General features: G+C 41.8%; 3 protein-coding genes across 4 annotated transcripts; 2 read left to right on the top strand and 1 right to left on the bottom strand.

The window, feature by feature from the left end:
- Window positions 1-1,859: 1,859 nt before the first annotated feature.
- Window positions 1,860-2,261, top strand: RB195_009337 (uncharacterized protein; the record flags this gene model as incomplete). Its single annotated transcript, XM_064189852.1, has 1 exon — window positions 1,860-2,261. One exon carries the CDS (start codon window positions 1,860-1,862, stop codon window positions 2,259-2,261), a length of 402 nt encoding a protein of 133 aa, XP_064047435.1.
- A 2,265-nt stretch (window positions 2,262-4,526) lies between these two features.
- RB195_009336 (uncharacterized protein) lies at window positions 4,527-4,757 on the top strand (the record flags this gene model as incomplete). The annotated part of the gene is made up of 1 exon (XM_064189851.1): window positions 4,527-4,757. One exon carries the CDS (start codon window positions 4,527-4,529, stop codon window positions 4,755-4,757), a length of 231 nt encoding a protein of 76 aa, XP_064047434.1.
- Window positions 4,758-9,205: 4,448 nt separating this feature from the next.
- RB195_009335 (uncharacterized protein) lies at window positions 9,206-18,033 on the bottom strand (the record flags this gene model as incomplete). Of its 2 annotated transcripts, XM_064189850.1 has the most annotated exons (19): window positions 9,206-9,289; window positions 9,362-9,466; window positions 9,918-10,070; window positions 10,227-10,322; window positions 10,408-10,481; window positions 10,951-11,011; window positions 11,088-12,032; window positions 12,095-12,226; window positions 12,313-12,432; window positions 12,979-13,044; window positions 13,106-13,246; window positions 13,311-13,369; window positions 14,720-14,850; window positions 14,907-14,975; window positions 15,044-15,138; window positions 15,206-15,335; window positions 16,178-16,252; window positions 17,181-17,317; window positions 18,001-18,033. In XM_064189850.1, the coding sequence occupies 19 exons, from the start codon at window positions 18,031-18,033 to the stop codon at window positions 9,206-9,208; spliced, it is 2,706 nt and encodes a 901-aa protein (XP_064047432.1). The 2 variants fall into 2 exon arrangements, with proteins under 2 accessions (XP_064047432.1, XP_064047433.1); XM_064189849.1 differs by lacking the exon at window positions 18,001-18,033 and having other exon boundaries at window positions 17,181-17,314.
- Window positions 18,034-18,858: the final 825 nt, after the last annotated feature.

Here is an 18,858-nt window from a genome sequence, read left to right as displayed (position 1 = left end):
TGTTTGAGAGATATGCTCTGAGCGTTTGTTCTCAAACCTAAAATTGTAGATAGGAAAAGAACGCGTTGGCAAAATGTTTAATATCTTTTGGTCGTTAATTGCTTAGGTTCCATATGATTTGGTTACTATGCAACTCCAACCCTTTTTTCCGTCTTTGTAACTACCTTATTGAGCACTAGGGCAAACCGCTGGCTTCGCCAGCCTTTCGTGTTGGCAACGTTATTTTCCAAGTACAGATACCAATAGAGAAAGCAAATGTGTTTATCGGGTACTTAAGTATAAAGTCACAGAAGAGTCCTCCTATAGATTATTCTGTAAGTCTATAGACCATCAAATAAACAGAAAAAATGCACAGTTGATGAGGAACGCTTACTGCGAAGACGGAGGAATACAACTTGAAGGGTCCCAGATCGTGAAAACTTTGCCATAGGTACACCTCGGACTTTTTATGAATATGGAGAACGACTTGAAACGAGAATTGAATAGAAGGATGAGAGCAATGTGGACAGCACCCGCCAAGGGAGCTACGGACCAACTGACGGACCATGATCTCCGTGACCATTTGTTCGACTCGACACTTTTTCTTTGTTATGCAATGGAGACGTAGAGTGGCACCGCTGTCACGTCTAGTAAGCTTCTAACTATCCACAAAGCCTTGAGAGAAGCCTCCTGAAGTTTAACCGAGGTATGCAACACTTAGCCGGTCTTCGTAGCTCCGACTTACGAGCAGTGTCCCGCCTTTGGGAACCAGCGGAATATATCGGAAGCAAAGCATAGATGGGCTGGTCACATTACGAGAAGAATCGATGATAGATCTACTAAAAGAACGCTAGAGTGGATCCTAAGAGATGCTAAATGCTCTCAAGGGAGACCTCAAGGCCAACGAGTTGGGGTGATGTATTCACTGCACCAGCTGAGAGCACAGCTGGATAAGGCTAAAAGACCTCATCAACGTCACTCACGAAACTTGAGAACATCTAGGATGACAATGACGAGCAAACGAAAAGAGTGGAAAAGATGTTTGGGTCTGGAAATCTAGTTAAGGCGGCCCATCTAAGTATCTAAGTATGATTCACAGGATGTTGTGAATGCTCCGGACTCCTCCGGTATTGGCCACACTCACTGCTACTCATCGGTTTGCACCTTACATGCTAGTATGGCAGACAAGCACCATCTAAACCAGACCCACACACTCGTTGCATTCTTCTTTTCTATCAGAATTCTAGTTTTAGGGAACAAAGACCCACGCGAATTTAGTCCAATGGTGTGATGATGGTGTCATCTCTCTTTGTACATGGTCAACCAGATTCGAAAATTACGACTACTCGTTAAATGATTCTGAGCGGTTAGATCGACCACTAAAAATGAGCGTCGACAACCTATGGGATGCTGTGGATCCTCCTACTTGGGAGTTAGCGATCCAGCAGCTCCATCATTCCACTCTTGCGTGTAGCTTAGCGAATATTGGTACTGCCCAGAAACGCAGAAGCAAAAGAAACCCTTAGCGCTATCGACACTTTTAGTTGAAAAAGGGAGGATCAGAAGCCCTCTTCATTCTCTCCTTCAAAAGGAGACTCGGCTTTCTTTGGACGCTCATCGCTAAAGATGGAATGTGAGTCTTGCACAAAAACTTTTCACGATGGATTTATCAGGATGAGGTCTCAAGATATCTCCACGTCCTCCTAAAAAGGTACTCTCCTGCTGATGGTGATTTGGGAATAACATATAGTATTAGAAGCTCGTGGGACCGCGTGTACAGCTCTGATACATATTTGCTCGTGGTGGCCTTGCTTTCACTAGACGTAGTGAGACATTTGAGTGTACCCATTGGGAACGAGTTATATAATTTGCACTGTTATATGGCGGAAGGATCCCATACATTACAACAACGTGCTGTCGTCGAGCACATCACCAAAGCCCACAACCTGAAACGACAGCTGCCTGAAAGGAGCATGGAATCTTTGGCAACAACCGCTCGTTTCGTCATGCTGAACTGCCGAACATGGTCGATTGAGCTCCGACAAACCGCCCTTCCTGGGCTTCTGGAATATCTTTCGGTGCAGAAAAGACGCATGAGAGATCGGCCCGTGATCAGCACCGAAAATTACACCACATACTACGGTGATGCTGAAGAGAGGAACGTAGATGATTGCGCGATAGTTGTGAGGAAGGATTACAACAACCTGGTGAAGGCTCATCGTCGTCCAGATACGCCTTTGTACGACTGCGGGATCGCAGAGGACGTAAACTCTGGATCGTAAGCGCCCACGCACCTACCGAAATCACTGAGATCAGCAGTAATGACGCCTTCTACAACGAAATCATTGTGTTGATGTCTGAAATGCCCAGCCAGCACGTGATCATTGTCGGTGCAAAGATGGTTCTTGAACAACGATCCGATGCACTAGGAAAAAGGTATTATTCAACTTAGCGCACGTCGGAGAACGGTGGCTGTCTGATAGACTTATGGGAACCTACAGGCCTCATCATCGCTTCCACGTTTAAGAGGAATCATCGACGCTATCAGCTCACCTGGCAAGGTTCGACCATTTCAACGTCTGAAGAGCAGCGCAAGAGGAAGATGAGCACTCTCAAACTTCAGCCCGACTACGTTCTGACGAGGAACATCTCTCAATCAGATATCCAAAAGTCAAGAGCTATTTGAGACGTTACATTCGATTCTGAGTCCAGTTCTTCTCAACTTCACGATACGGGTAAACATGAGAAACATAGAAGTTCCTCCTTGATCGAAGATTGACATGGGAAATATGAAAGATGAAAACTGCAGAAAGAAATTACGCTAACAAGTTCATGTTAAAGTACGGACCAGGAAAAAGCTCTGCGATCCAGACTTCTTCACGAAGTGTATCCAGAGTCCACAAAGAGAAACGCTTCTGATTTTAATGTCGCGCAAGAAATTTGCTTTTGCAGCTGCGGAAACAGAATCCACGTATAATTCTGGATGCCCCACCTGCAGCTCTGGGTATTTCAGTCAGGAAAAGCGTCTGAGAAGGAAGCTGCGTCAACTGCAGAAAGACCGCGAAAATGAATGAAGGTCAAGAGCGAAGGAGTTTGAAAAAACGAAGGAGGACAAGAACCCGCGGAAAGCCTTTACTAAAACAACATGGCGGCAAGATGAAAAGAAAAAGAAAAAAACCTAAAAAACCTAAACCTCGGCGAAGATGCGACTAATTGCGTCAGGCGATGACATCACCCCGCCGATTAAGTCAAGTAAGTCAAAATCATTAGGAACTCGTGTCCAAAGGAGCAGTTACTAAAGAACGCACCCACGTTGCCCAATTGCAGAAGCCGAAGGAAAACGTCGATCGTGCATGCAAAAACTAGAAAAAAAAAACAGGAAAAAACGGGCAGCAAAAACTGCTTTTCGTCACGACAACACCGACTGACTACACAAACTTGGCCCATCCCGAGCTGCAAAACTTTGGCTATTTGGTAGGCTTGTACCAGCTTGTTTAATGGCCGGACCTCGCATCCTCTGACTAAAAGCTTTTCAGCCAGTTGCACTGTTTTCTGGATGAAAAATGTTCAAGACTGAGGACCAGGTGAGATCCCCTGAATGTTTTCGTCGAGTAGTAAGTGAGAAATGCTGCATGCCTCTGATGTCTGTGTCTGCTACTCTTTGAAGTATTCATAACAAGGTGCCATTCAAAAATTAGATATTCTTTCACTGCATTCGAGATGTCACTGCGCTGATTCATATATTGTGCATATTCGTATATTTCTGACATCCGCAATTCTGCCAAGAGATTATTCAAAACGAAAGAGAGTACGCTTTACATTTGTAAAAGGTTTTCTTAATTTTGAATGTATATAGAATATAGAATAAAGATATAGAATGCCATATCCCATATATATCTAGGAGATATCCCAATAATTCCTAAGTGATTAAAACGTGGTCATTGCATCAATTCGGAAGAGTAGAAATGGTCTCGAGCCGATTTTCATCGATGATGTGTTCTACCGGCTACAATGAGGTTCTAACTCACGTCTTTTAGGAAGAGATCGTTGAAGACAGACCGAAAGAAAATTGTTTTCAGCATGAATGGATCCTCCATTTGGTGGTTGAGCAGTAGTTCACTGCTTATTTTTGTAAAACCACAGTTCAAAAACTAATCAGTATACTTGAGTTCAAGTCTGACGGAAGTAAGAAGAGATCCTAACAGTCCTTTCACTCTTCTAATCAATGTTTTTGTCCAAATAAATTGTCGTACTCGGAATCATCGTATTCGATAACTTACATCTGTTACGCAGCGGACGTGGGCAGACACCGCTGCCACGTCTAGAAAGCTACTTACTACCCACAGAGCTCTTGAGAGATATCTTCTGAAGTTTAACCGGCGCACACAACACTTAAATCGGTCTTCGCAGCTCCAACTTAAGAGGAATGTCCCGTCTTCGCGACCCAGCGGAATATGTATCGAAAGCAAAACATAGATGGGCCGGTCACATCATGAGAAGAATCGACGATAGGTGGACTAATAGAACGATATAGTGGATCCCAAGAGATGCTAAACGCCCTCGAGGGAGCGCCAACGAGATGGGGTGATGTGTTCGCTACACGGATGGAACAGCTGAGAGCTCAGCTGGATACGGCTCAACGACCTCGTGAACGTCACTCACGAAACTTGAGAACATCTTGGATGACAATGGCGAGGGAACGAAACGAAACGAGTGGAAGAGATGCTGGGGCCCGCACTTCCAGTGAAGACGGGCCATCTAAGTATCTAAGTAACTAAGTATCCAAATCCAATCATTTTAAACGACCATAGTAAAGAAACGCAAAGGTTTGCACCAACCTGGAGTTGAACCCGGGTCTGTACCGTGGGAGGGTGCAATGATACCGCTACACCATTGGTGCTTCAGTATGTAATCCCTAAGGAAATGTGGCCGACCACTTCAGTTCGTCTACAATTATGTTGATTTAGAAAGCCTACTGGCATGTAGATGTGATAAATCCAGGGATACCCAACTATTTGAATTCAGTAATTTGAAACTTCGGTTCGATAGTAGAGATGGGGTTCGTGAGATGACGAAGATCATCCAATCAATATCGATTCACGAAAGGATGCTTGCTGGAGATACGTTATCATATTATAATTCCACTCCACAAGAAATTCTTTGCCACGGAATCCAAGAGTTAGTTAGGAATATCACTGCTGCGTGTAACGTACAAGGTTTTGGAGCGGATCATCCAAGATCGGGTAGTTAGTCACAACGAAGAAACTGCCCGGGATGAACAGGCAGACTTCCTCTCTGGTCGACCTACTTTTCACCAGGTGTTCATTCTGAGGTGAGTGATTGAGCTGTGCCCGCGATAATCGAATTTCTGACGTTTGCGCACTAGCCGGATGCACATCATTGTTCGAAGTGGAAACTGAAGTGAGACATGGGACTGTAGTGAGAGGCCATCTGTTCAACTTTGCCGCCGACGACATCATGCGATGAAAAGTTGAGTAGTGTCCCGTTGATGTTGTTTAAGCGCCACCGGTACATCCCTTGGTGAATGTGGAATGCACCGACGATATGGTCATACTCGCTTTAAGGAACGCTAATTTGCAGTAACAGAGATGCGCTTAAACCACTTCGACATTCAACACCTTGAGCAAACGCCTGTGCCCCAACCTCAAGGAAGTAAACCTACGAGCCTACCTATCCTCAATTCGGCCTATCATGATGTACGGATCGGAGACATGGGCAGCACCAGCAACCGTAATATAGAAGTTTGACTGCATAGAGAGGATGCCGCTTAAACGACTATTAGGCTGTTCTTTGCCGAAGATGTGCCATAATAAAGAACTTTACCTGGAAGTGGATGTAGTGTACCGGAGGATGCCACATGGAAAATATCAACATTTCGCCCGTCATGAACGAAGCGAAACGTAACTTCTACCGTGAAATGGTCGCGGAAGATCGTCTTCTCTTTTTTGGTCGCGTTATGAGGAGACAGTGATCATCTTGTTCAAGCTGTGCTAAAGAATCTCCCGGTTTCAAACTAGAAAAGGCCTGCTGGTCATAAATGAAAGTTTTGGACAAAGGTGGAAAAGGAAGCTCTGAGGACACTTGACACTGATGAGCAGTTCAATCGAGACGTAATGTTTTGCAGATTATGGAGGAGCGGATGGAAGGATTCAATGCGAATCCGAATCTGAAGATAGAACAGGATGCTGTAAGACGACACACTTGGCCAAGATGTGGATAGCCGCGTCATGCCGCAGTTACCACCCTCGCATAAATCAAGTACTTGGTAGTAAGAAACCGCAATATTTTGCATCTACCGGGATTTAAAACAAGATCTGTACCGTGGACGGTTCTATGATGCCAGTAGGTGCTTCGATAACGCTCCAAGGCTAACAGGACGTAGAAGAGACCTTTGGGTCGCCTAAAACTAGGATTATAGGAGTGCTAGGGAGAAGCCGCACCGTTCTCAGGTGAAGGTGGTCCAGCTCATGGGCTACAGCTTAAGTGATGAGGATCCGTTCGCCAACCGCACAAAAGTGGAAGGGTCGAAGCACCGGCTCCGACTATCGTGTTCATGACTAGGATGGTTTGGAAACTATCAGCCGTTGTCCCGCACTGAGGATTCTAGATTCTGCGTGTGAGGAGCGAAGATAATAGCTCCGACGAAATTTATTTTTGTACATTTGGTACATCTCCTCAGTGTCGGTACATAACTACCAACACTGAAAATGTAATGCTGTAAAATTGAACAGCTCTGTAACACAATTCTTTCATAATTCTTTGCGTAACGACTGCTGTTCTGTTTTCGAAGATGGAAAATTAGGTCCCACACAGTGTTGGAGCCGTAGAGATGTTAACTATGTTAGTCATGTAGTTGTATATCTTGTGTTATTGCCATTGTATGTTATTTCCATGTGTTGAGAGGTTCTTATTAACCAGCTCAATGTAAGTAGCAATGTTTGGTACAGTTGCCCGATTTTGCTTTACCCGGTCCGATAAACCGTCTTCACAACTCGAGACAAAAAAAAAGCAAAATCGGGCAAGCAAAATTGACATTGAGCTGGTTATAGACTCTCAACACATGGAAATAACATACAATGGCAATAACACAAGATATACAACTACCCGGTCCGATAAACCGTCTTCACAACTCGAGACAAAAAAAAAAGCAAAATCGGGCAACTGTACCAAACATTGCTACTTACATTGAGCTGGTTAATAAGAACCTCTCAACACATGGAAATAACATACAATGGCAATAACACAAGATATACAACTACATGACTAACATAGTTAACATCTCTACGGCTCCAACACTGTGTGGGACCTAATTTTCCATCTTCGAAAACAGAACAGCAGTCGTTACGCAAAGAATTATGAAAGAATTGTGTTACAGAGCTGTTCAATTTTACAGCATTACATTTTCAGTGTTGGTAGTTATGTACCGACACTGAGGAGATGTACCAAATGTACAAAAATAAATTTCGTCGGAGCTATTATCTTCGCTCCTCACACGCAGAATCTAGAATCCTCAGTGCGGGACAACGGCTGATAGTTTCCAAACCAATGCGCCCCCACGTTCACCTCAATTCAGAATCGTTTGAGGTTTACGAACGTGTAACTGGCCTACACAATGACTTGCGGAGGATAAAAAGACCTATACCAATTTACCGACCACGGTGGGATGAAAGGCCCGGTGAGCACTAGGACGGACCCGAACCCCCGATCGATCGTGCAGGAAGCGTGCGGAACCTCCAACAGCTACACTACACTCGCGAAAGCTTACCATTATGTCAAAACATTTCCAGCTTTCTTGACTACCAACATATTTGTGTGTTAGCACCGCAGGCAAATAATCTCTTTAGTGCTGTTCTAGTTACAGACGGATTTTGTACTTTTTTAAATTCAAGTCACCCTCGAGAGTACTTGAATAAGTTCCTGTTCTCAAATAAAGAAATTGTTAGAGAACTAAACGACATTGAAGCACATCATCACATTTTCGTACTCCTATTGCGGGAACAATCGCTGGACTATAATGGGAGTGCATGAGGGGACCTTGAAATGACTGGTACACTTGACAGTGCAGTCTTGCAAACATGAAAATGTCGAACATGGTCCTGCAAATTCATCCAAGTAGAAGGGTTTATGAGATGCAACAAAATCAAAATGAGAGCTAAAAATATACTGAAATGTTTGCTATGGTCTGACCAAAACGACTTGAAGCTCAGCGTGGCTGCATGAACGGCTAAGGAACAATCTATGGACTGCTACACCTCCACCGCTATTTATTCGTATTGAGATCACAACACCATTTTTTTTCGTACAATTTTTATCGTTCCGTAGCTTAACTTCTCTTAACTATTTAACGGCAACATAGTAGCGGAAACAATGGACACCGCTCCTCTCCAGTTGTCATCAAGCTACTCGGATTTGAAATCGTGGACACGCAAGCATGAGTCCGAATTTTCGAATGACGTTCGAGCTTCACCTGCTTGAATTTGAGTCCATGAGACTACCACCATTTTTCTCGGTGTCCTTCAAAAAAAAACTCTTCTCTGAAAACACCTTAACTCATAAACAGAAAAAATGTAAATGTTCAGTCTTCTTTGTTATTTGATTCAAGAACTCTAACAAATACGTCCTCATTTCTTCAGAAGTTAATTTTCGCAACAGTGGATGAAACGGTGCAGCTGCACTTCTCTACTATAACGAGGCGTGAAGAAACACGTTGAATGCATCTACAGAAAAGCAGATATGCATTAATGCTAATTGAGTGACTTGATTCTCAGTTTTTTTCACCGAAATAGTATAATGTTGTATTTTTTACTTCAAATAACAGTAAACTTCAAACATCTGAAAAAGAAATGAAACTTCAATTTAAGTGGAACAATTGCATGTAACAGAACATTTCAGCACCATAAACACTATAGACGGTAGATGTTCAGGCTTTCTTCGACGTATTTACATGCGCAGGCATTTAGTTTTGATATCACTGAAACTCTTCGGAACACATATAAAACACTATGCACAAGATGATCTTTAAAGCTATGCGGGTATGGTAAACAGAAGTAACTAAATATTGGAACTTGAAATGTCATGGCATTGAGGATTGCAGCGAAGTGTAGTAAATCACGAACGGTGATTTAAAGGCACCGGCAGGCAGCACAATACATGAAAACCAAGTGGAGACCAGATGATTTGTAAATTTCTGGAAGTAGTACAAAGTCTACAGTACTGTGCAGCAGTCCATCAATCGACGTCGGCGAGCAAGAGCATGTCCGCGTTTCTTTGAAAGTTGCAACTTCTTCGCCTGAAAGAGTACATTCATAAGCATAATCGTTAACGCTATCAGAATAAGGCTGGAACTCCTGAATTTCCGAACCTCGTTGTCACCTTCAGCGGCAGCATCCGGTAGAGAAGGCAACTGCTCTGTGGTCGGCAATTCCTCAATTTTTGCATCATCCTCTTCTTTTACAGAAAGGTCATCCTCAAAATTTGCCACATGTTAGTGAAAAAGAAAGAAAGTAAGTAAGGAAGTAAGAACATTGAAAATGAGTGGGGAAATAAAGATAGAATGATTATACATCCTCATCTTTTGAAGTCCTCAAAATCAAAAACCCTCAAAAATCAAAAAAATCAAGTCCTCAAAAACCTAAAATTGACTCAGGTGTGCTTAGGACTTGTTGAGAAATTTAAACCGCTTGCAGAAAAGATTTTGAGAAGTTCTTTTTTTCTCAAGGTAATTACTCCCAAATGGTAGAAAAATCGAATATATCAACGCAATCTTTGTAAACAGCCTACTATCACTAAATTTTGGTCCTTACTGTTGCATTCATTTCACTTACTACTTTTGTTTACTTTCACTTTTAATAATTCTGTTGGGAAAAAAAGTTACGAGAGTCATACAATATTTCCAAGAACGTACTATCACTTATTACCTCCGATCTTTCTTCAAGTTTATCTACTTCACGCAAGAAATCACGTGCTGCTGTTACATCTGACCCTACGCTTGTCGCAATTCGAGAACTAGAGAGTTCCACTGGGGAGGACCCACTTGCAACCACAAATGCCTTCTCCCAGGAGTCGCTGGTCTAAACGGAGAAATTCGGGAAGCACAAAACAAGGAAACGTAGAACAGAACACTCAAACTAAGATTGAATACTACTTTGTAAACTCGTACTCGGAAAATAAAAGATTTAAATCACACAAATGTAATTTTTAGTTTTTTTAAGAATGAATAAACACACCGATAGCTTCGGTTTCTCCTCTGTGCGCGGGATCACATCAACAACAATTGTGCGGGTAACAGCGGTGTTAGTGGTATCAGGAATTTTAGCATCAATCTAAGAAAGTCAGAAAAATGTTGCAAACGATAGGAGAGGTAGGTCAAGAATTTAACCACCACACACACAAAATCAACTGATTTACCTGAGCAAAGGTTCGGCTACGATCAATTGCGGTGTTGTCTATAGTAACAGTAACGGTGTCTCCAACTGTAGGTGCTGCAAATAATAAGTTATAGAGGTTATCAAGGTTCAAACTGATGTAAAATGTCAACATTATCGTAGCAGAAACGAATAAATAAATTGCGAAAATAAGAATCAAACACGGGTTTGGAAATAGTACAGTCAGATGAAAACGTCTTTAACACTGCTGTAGTTCCGTAGCTGGCTACGGTCAAGGTGGACCCTTACCATTTTTGTACTCCCGCTGCAGCAAGTGAGGGTCCCACCACGATCGCAACCGTGAGTTTCGTCTACACGCGCATCATTTTGAACCGCTGCGCAGTTGCATCAGACTTTACTTCATTTTGACCCGACCGTGTATAAAAGAAAGGACACCAGGGCAAACAGGAAGCTTCTAGACTTATGGTGTAAAATCCCTAGATAGCGCGAAAATAAATGTAATACTTGGAGAATGAACAACAACCACAGTCCACAACTGACATCAAGATTTACATCACATACATACCTTGTTGTAGAACTTCCATATCGTAAAATCCGAAATCACCAGCTGGTCCTACCTGCGTACTCTGGAATTGCGAAAAAAAAAATCATAAAGGAGAAAAACTGTAAAGTAAACTGCTTCAAGATCGCTCTAGAACCCACCTCACTACTGGCACTATCACTTGACAACATATCACCAGCTGCTTCCATCTCTTTAGCGTGTTCAGCAATGTTGACGTACTCCTCACAAATGGGTAGCGATCTATCAAATTCGTGCTCTAGTTTATGAACGGTCTCTAAAACATGGGTAGCCGCCAGCACCGCTTCATTTTCTTGGCTCACAGACGTTTCCTGACGCTCGACCGTTGATTGCTCGAGTTCGTGAACTATTTCCATAACATCTACTGATTCTAGGTGATCAGTTTCACTGAAGTGATTGACCGGAGATTCAGCCATATCCTCTTTCAACAGGTGCTCAAATTTCTCGACTTGCTCTTTTACTGCTACTTCAACGTTTAGCAGAACTTCAGTAGACGATAGTTCTTTTGCGTCTTCATCTTTTGTTTCGAACAGCAGTTTTCTCTCTTTAACATGAGTGGTTTCGGGGATAAACACCTCACTGTTGGTTTCTTCAGCAGATTCCTCAATATTTGGATCCAAAACGGAAGGAATTTTGCCCTTAACCTCTCTGTGACTTTCAACAAGATAATCCCGCTCTACGTCTGAACCTGACGGATTGCCATGATATTCCTCGTCGTCGATACTTTGCTTTAAATCATGCTCGTCTGTTATGTATGATCCTTCCTTCTTTGTGGAAATTTCTTCAAGAGGTCCAGTGACAAGTATAGAAGGTACATCTCTTTCCTTCCTTTCTGCTGACGGTTCCGCCATTTCTGGCACATCTTTCGTTGGCAGTTCCTCGAGAACAACTTCTTCAGGCTCGTCGAGTTCCATTTCTTCAAGAACTATATCACTTTCTCTGGACCCTAACGGAACTCCAGGCTCGACTTCCTCTACTTCACCGTTCTGCAACGAATTTACGTAGCTAACTTCGTATTTTTCTGCTGAGTGGTCAAATTCGTCCTCAACGTCCTTCTTCATGCATATCTGAAGCAAGGTGTATCATTCGAATTTGCTTTGGAAAAAGGAAATGCAAGTCACTGGCTTACATCTTCGTCTGCTCCGTTTTGTATAACGGAGTCGTCTGCAGTGCAAAGAGTGATCTCATGAGTATGACGTGGAGTACTACCGAGAGCCGAATGATCAGCAGTAAGATCAAGCGAAACCTCACTATCTGGTGTCTTAAGTACAAATTTTGTTAATGTCACAAGTAATTCTACCAATACTATACGATTTAGGTTGCTCGAAGCATAAAACAAACACTCGCCATCATCGCATCATCTCCAGTAGTATATCCTATTTCCCCACTTGTCTCAAGAATCTGATCAGCCGACATGAATGACGCATGCTCTGACTCTGGCGTTTCCAACACTTCACGAGATGACATCTGAATAGCCAAAATATCGTATAAAATAAACACTAGTCTTGGTGGAAAGAACGCTTGAACTCCAAATGAAACATTCCTCATTTAACATTAAGAGATATTAAGAAGTCGAAAAAATGTCACCTACTCATGAAATAATAATAGTAATAGTAATAATAATAACAATAATAGTAATAATACTAGAAGAATAAGATGATTTGAAATGTTTGCAATCAATTCGCTAAGGAATAATGAAAAATTCAAAAGAAAATGTTAAAGGAAAACAGCAGTTTCCACAAACTGTGGCTCATATACACTTTAATTGAAAAAAACGACCTTTAAATTCCGAACCACACGCACACCACGCAGTCGACAGCTAGTCTTATTCAATATATTCACAAATGTCTAGATAAATAAATATAAATATATGTACAAATAAAGTGCATATATGTATTTATACTTTCACAAATATACGCGAATTATAGACAGTAACCAGCCATCTTTTAATGACATAACTATGCGGTTCCTTTTATCAAATCCACAGTAAATGATAAGAACTAATTGGCTCACTCTCTGCTGATCGCTCCTCGGAGAGCTGAGCTCTTCTTCTGATGGTACTTTGGTTGAAGTAAGTTCCTGGAACAAACGAATGTGTGGAAATCTCTTTTAATAGTTGATTATGGAAGCAGAACATTACCTTCTCAACATCATTTTCAATAAATTCTGAGTTCTGACTTGGAAGCAGCAAGCGCTCCTCAACAGAAGTTCTGCTGCTTTCATCTATGAAAACTCCATTCTTCTTCAACTGTTCCACAACATATTGACGGCGAATGTTGTCCTAACAATAAGAGACACTTGACAGATTTACCTATGCGGTTTTAAAAAATAACGAGAAAAAAAACCTGAACAATTTCGGCCTCCACATCTTCAGGAACAACAGGCGTTGGGGAAAGCAGCTGATCTGTAAATATGTAAGTGATCATCTTTTCAATCCCCAATGTTTAGAGATACACTTTCTAGTCGATTCCGAGAAACAAAAGGGTAAAAACCAATAAGAAGCGCGAGCATAGAGCACGATATTGTTAACGCGTCATTTTACAAAGAAACCGTATTGGAAATCGCCGTTGTAGATGGCTTCAGCAGTGACTGCTGGAAATAGAGAAAGACGCCCTTTGACACTTTTTCAAATGCTAACGTTTCCTATACCAATTCAGTCATCTGGCTTCTCTTTATCTACATAAATACTATAACCCAATCAAAATACATCCACAAATTTGCTCTTCCACTTTGCTCTTCTATAATACTTCGATTTGAGTCGTTATCGTCAAAACGTTATCGGAAACGACTGGTGCATTCAAAATATTCCGAGCAATAGACTTCGAGGTCTTTCATGTACTTACTGACCAAGTGATGCATCAAGCGAGATTAGGGGCTGAAACATTGCACAGGGACGTAGATTTAATATGATATCTGCCTTGATAGCTTCTTTATTTCTGAGTGCAACCTTGTCTAAGCGTTTGAACAGTCATTAATATAAAGTTATTGAAGTAATAAGCGCCAGTTGAGCTTAACACTCTACATCAAAAATCCATCAAAACGGGAGGGACCACGCACTCTAGCCATGAAAAAAAGAGGACGATCAGAAAGATGTTGTGACTAACGATTTTATGCAAAAACAAGAATTCACAACCGCAAATCAGCAAAAAATGATTCTTCTCCATAAATTCGCAACGACACATATTGCTCAAGTCGTGAAACAATGTTCACTGGTACCAAACGTATTATCTAAATCTGGTTCCACACGATTACTATTTGAGTCCCTCTCCTGATGGAACACTGAAAGGATGGTATACTTCTGAGGAAAAACCAAAAGATGTACTTAGAATTGATTGAGACGCCTCATTTTTCTCCCCATGAAACTCAGAAAATAAATGTTTCAATTGAAAAAATTCTCATGAATCCACATGTTCTTGAAACAAATTACTATTAATTACGAAACTATCTTTTAAGTGTAAAAAACCTCTCTCGTTGCATGGATGTTACTACAGTGGGCGACTGGCAGGAAAAGTGAAGTGAATCGAATAGATAATTTTATTAAATCACACTTCATCTTATGCCTGATCATCCATTGATACTTCCATAACATTCTTCCAAAAATTAATTCGAAATGGACCAGACTCCTGCAGGTTGGTAGCAGTAACTGAATGCACTACCAAGGGTGCACTTTATCGTAAAGATATGCTTTCTTCCGAGTATTTCACACCTGGCGCTCTCACCTTCCGTCGCCGTAATGTGATTCCATAGAACGTACCTCGAGGCGGTGACTGAGATGCAATCGGACTCGGAGTCTTATCACTGAAAGGCGAAGCTGGGCGAACGATTTGTCCTCGGGTGTCGATAATCTCCACAACATTTGAAAGGTATGTTACCAGAAGTTCATGCCTAAATTAGATCTAAACCTTTTACCTAATTCAGTAACGTGAGAAAATTATCCCAACTTCGTCAAATTGATAGTGCCGCACATAGAATTCAGCTCCTCAGTAAGTAAATGGCGACCGGTCTCTTTTCTAAATTGTTGACATACAAACCATATAAGCTAATCCATAACTGGAAACATAACAAGGTAAAGAAATACCTGTATTGGTTTCTGATCGCATTCCAATTAACAGATCCATCTTGCGATGCAGCAGAGAGTTTTCGCACAATGTGGCAGAAGGTGGAAAAGCCATCCTAACGCAAAATAAAGGTATCAGTTGCACTGTTATCGAGTAAACACAAAACTCTGGGGAGCGCCTACAGTTCTCGGATTGAACCGCATATTGTTCCCTTCCGGTGTTCCACCTCGTGAGCTAGATTGACTTTTTGATCTCGCAGTTCTTCTTTTCAGCGTACCTGTTTTACGAGCATGATCAACATGAAGTGCATATCTACAAAACACTTTCGTTAATAAAGGATCTATTTACATAATGGAAAAATTATAGATTTAGCTAGTACTGCACACATCTGATCAATATTTAATTATTCTGGTATAGTATTCTACAGGTAAAGTGTAGTTGGGAAAAGGGGTTCAACCATCCTCTTATTGAACTTTACTCGACCTGCAATTTAGCGCAAAAAAAAAACGTTCCTAGAGCACAAAGACCGTTCTTAACTATCAAATGCGGATTACGGAGAAGACATGTCTCAGGCCATCTTCGGTTTCGGCGAAAGTACTACATGGTTATTCTTTCCCAATAAGCCTGTTTGGAGAGTTTTGTGATGTTAAAGCACTAGTAGTTCCACTTCCATCTTCCCTTTTTTTCTTTTGTAGCTTTAGTCTCTCTGTCCTAGGTCCTTGAAGACCAATACCTAAGTTTTAGGGTCCTGACTGTCTCAACTGTTCAGCTCCAGTGGCGACCTGTCGATTGATAAGCTGCCGCCTTCTCAAATGCTCAGATAGGAAAGCCGTTTGTCAGTTAAAAATGGTCTTTGCACTCTAACTGGAGGTCGAGTACACTTCGGTAAAAGCATGGTTGAGTGCCCCCAACTACATTTTAAATGTATTCTACATAATGCTATTGATATGAGGACAAATACGTCGTTGAAAAAAGCGGTCATTGAAAACGATCTTGAAAGTATCTTCGCTGACGTAACACCTTTGCTTTACAACTGCGATCCAAACAAGTATCAGTTCAAGGATGAGATTCGTTTGGATAACTAGAAGATACTGAGCAACCTCAAGGCATGACTATCACCGAAAAAATGAAAAAAAAACTATTTAAACACTAGCCTGGGAAGACTGTTCTCGTCTCCCATGTCATGAACAGCTTTCACAGCGCGGGAACAGTGTTGTCCAATGAAAGATCTGAATCAACAGGAGTGTTCTATTGAAAGAAACTGAACTAAATATGCTTTACAGGTAACAATCACGAAAATTCTTGATGTTGGATCCCCTCTAATAGTGGAGAGGTTCGGGAAATAGTTCGTTAGTAGAAACAGCGAAACGTGAAACAGTACAAATTTCTGAGTCATACGATCAGAAAAACAAGACTGGTCAGTTTACCAGATGAAGCTTACACTCATGAGTGAGTGAGATCACCTTGCACGCCATCATCTAATCACACATACAGATGTGTAAACAGTCACTTTCATTGGAGAAACTGATCATCCTTGTGTTTTCGACCCATATGATTTCTGGATTTGTAGCATTTTCGCTGAGATGTGTGTAAACTACGCCACCATTTACTATTACTGTAGAGAATCTGGCATTCCCTAGACGCTACACTTGACTCGACTCTGTAGATGACCAAACTCCTCTAAAAGAACACTGCAACAGGTTGAAGGTTTCAGATAAGTGAATGAAATTCGAATATACCATCGATCATGATACCATCGTTTTTTGTGAATCGCCCATACTTAAAGCACAAACTCTGCCCGTTTTGATTATAACAAACGATGAATGGAGTAGCTGCGATGTTTTTTCTCCACAGAGATTAAAAAACACGCACACACAGCTGCACTGCCCAAAAACACTACTCGCTGCCTTCCATTTAGATACTTCTTGTCATTCTTAGGTCGATTTGAGCACTAGCTCAAAGCTGGCACTACGGTAAGCTCAACGAGTGTACCCATGCAACTCCAATTACCTCCACACCACATCCTGAAACTTTTTTTAGAAACTCCTTCCTTTATTACCTGGTCAAATACAGGAAACATCGAATTTCGCATCGTAGGAATCAAGGTAGTGTAAAAACTATGAAGAGACGAATAATAAAAGCAGTAGATAACTGAACCTGAATGAATCAACGCTCAGATTAGTTGCTTTAGTTCCACCGCATCGTTCGAACAATTCTTCTCCGGTTAGCGGTTCTCCTTGCGCCTTGCGTAGCTCGTCAATGACATTTTTGCGTAAGAGATCGTCATTCATTTCCTACGAGTAGAACACACATAAAAGAACTGTTAGTATAAATAACCGCGGGATTATAACGAACACAGCAACACAACTAATTGCTGGAGGAGAAATCAAAACCAGTTACGGAGGCTGCAATGTGTGATGGAACTACTTTATAAAGGGCAACTCCCAAGAATTAATTAGAAATTAATATAAATGCCGATCAACTGACAACCATCTAAGATTTACAGGCAGTTATGGGCATCAGTAGCACCAAAGTGAACTGGTGACAATTCCCTTCCAATCTAAAAATAGCTATTTTGTAGAAAAACGATGGTTGTAGCATCAATTTCTATACAACACACTTTTATAACTGAAATTATTAGGAAAAAATAAGAAGAACAGCATTTAACATGTATCTATGTGATATGCAGGACCAACTTCACAAATCGTGCAATATCCTCAGCGTAAGAGTTAGGAAAAGAGCAAATGGATTTCCCAGTGGTCTAGACAATTTCTCGGGATAGAACCAAGAAAATCCTTCATACACTTGAAAATCCGCTCGAGATATCCCAACCTTTGATTCATTTACTTATTTTGGAGGTGAGGAAATGGCTGCACATGTCAAGAAATTCTGCAAACTACGCAGACTTCCTGGATCAAGGTCAAGGTGTAGGTACTTATTAAAGAACACTGCCACAAACAATCCAAACATAACTGACTTGAGAAGAGAGTAGTAATCCACATGAAGACATGAGAACCTGGATGGCAACACCTCCCGAGTGCTGAAACCGACAGACCTCGGGCGCGCGATTCGCCCGCCCGAGGTCTGTCGGTTTCACGTGATGCACAGATCAAATTCTGACTAAACAGCGAGCCTAAGCAGTCTGTAAATTCGGAACTAGAAGAAATTCGTTGCAGTTCGTCGACCTCCATGGATTGATGTTGTTATGTTTACCTTCTGTCGAATGTTGTTGTGTGGTGGTGTCAGCGGGCGGGGACAATTATTTCCAGATACTGAATGAACAAGTGTTCGACAATCGCCTCAGTCCTCAACTTCAGCAGTCCGATGGCACGTACGGTCCAGTGATGATTCTGCATTTAATATTCGTTTATGTGATCTTTTATTTTAATTCTTTATTAGTTCGTTTGTGCACGCTTCTTATACGGAAGAACTATTGGTTGTGAAGAAAAGAATAGACAGGAAAATGAATGACTTAGTCGAGAAGAAAAACCCAGTGGATATTTCTACTATCTCATATTTGGAGCCAGATTTGTTCAAGCGGGTGTAAACGGCGCGTATGTCGCATTCTATAGTTGGGTCAAAACGACATGAAGCATGGCAGCTGCGCAAGCGGCTGCGCTTGGATCGTTGTGGTGGAGGGTAGCAGTTGCGATCGCGTAAGGATCCCGCTGCAACAATCCATCTCTGCAGTTCGCCATGGTCCCACCTCGATTCCAACCGCTGTCTCCACCGCACCGCTTCGAGCGCAGCCGGTTACGCGACTGTCCGTGCTTCATGTCGTTTTGACCCGACTATACGCTGTTTCTCTTTCTTTCTTCTCTCTTCCCTACTTCTA

The sequence above is a fragment of the Necator americanus genome, chromosome III, assembly GCF_031761385.1.
Source record: "Necator americanus strain Aroian chromosome III, whole genome shotgun sequence".
In the NCBI taxonomy this organism is placed as follows: Eukaryota; Metazoa; Nematoda; class Chromadorea; order Rhabditida; family Ancylostomatidae; genus Necator; species Necator americanus.
This window is presented reverse-complemented; position numbering and strand designations above follow the sequence as displayed.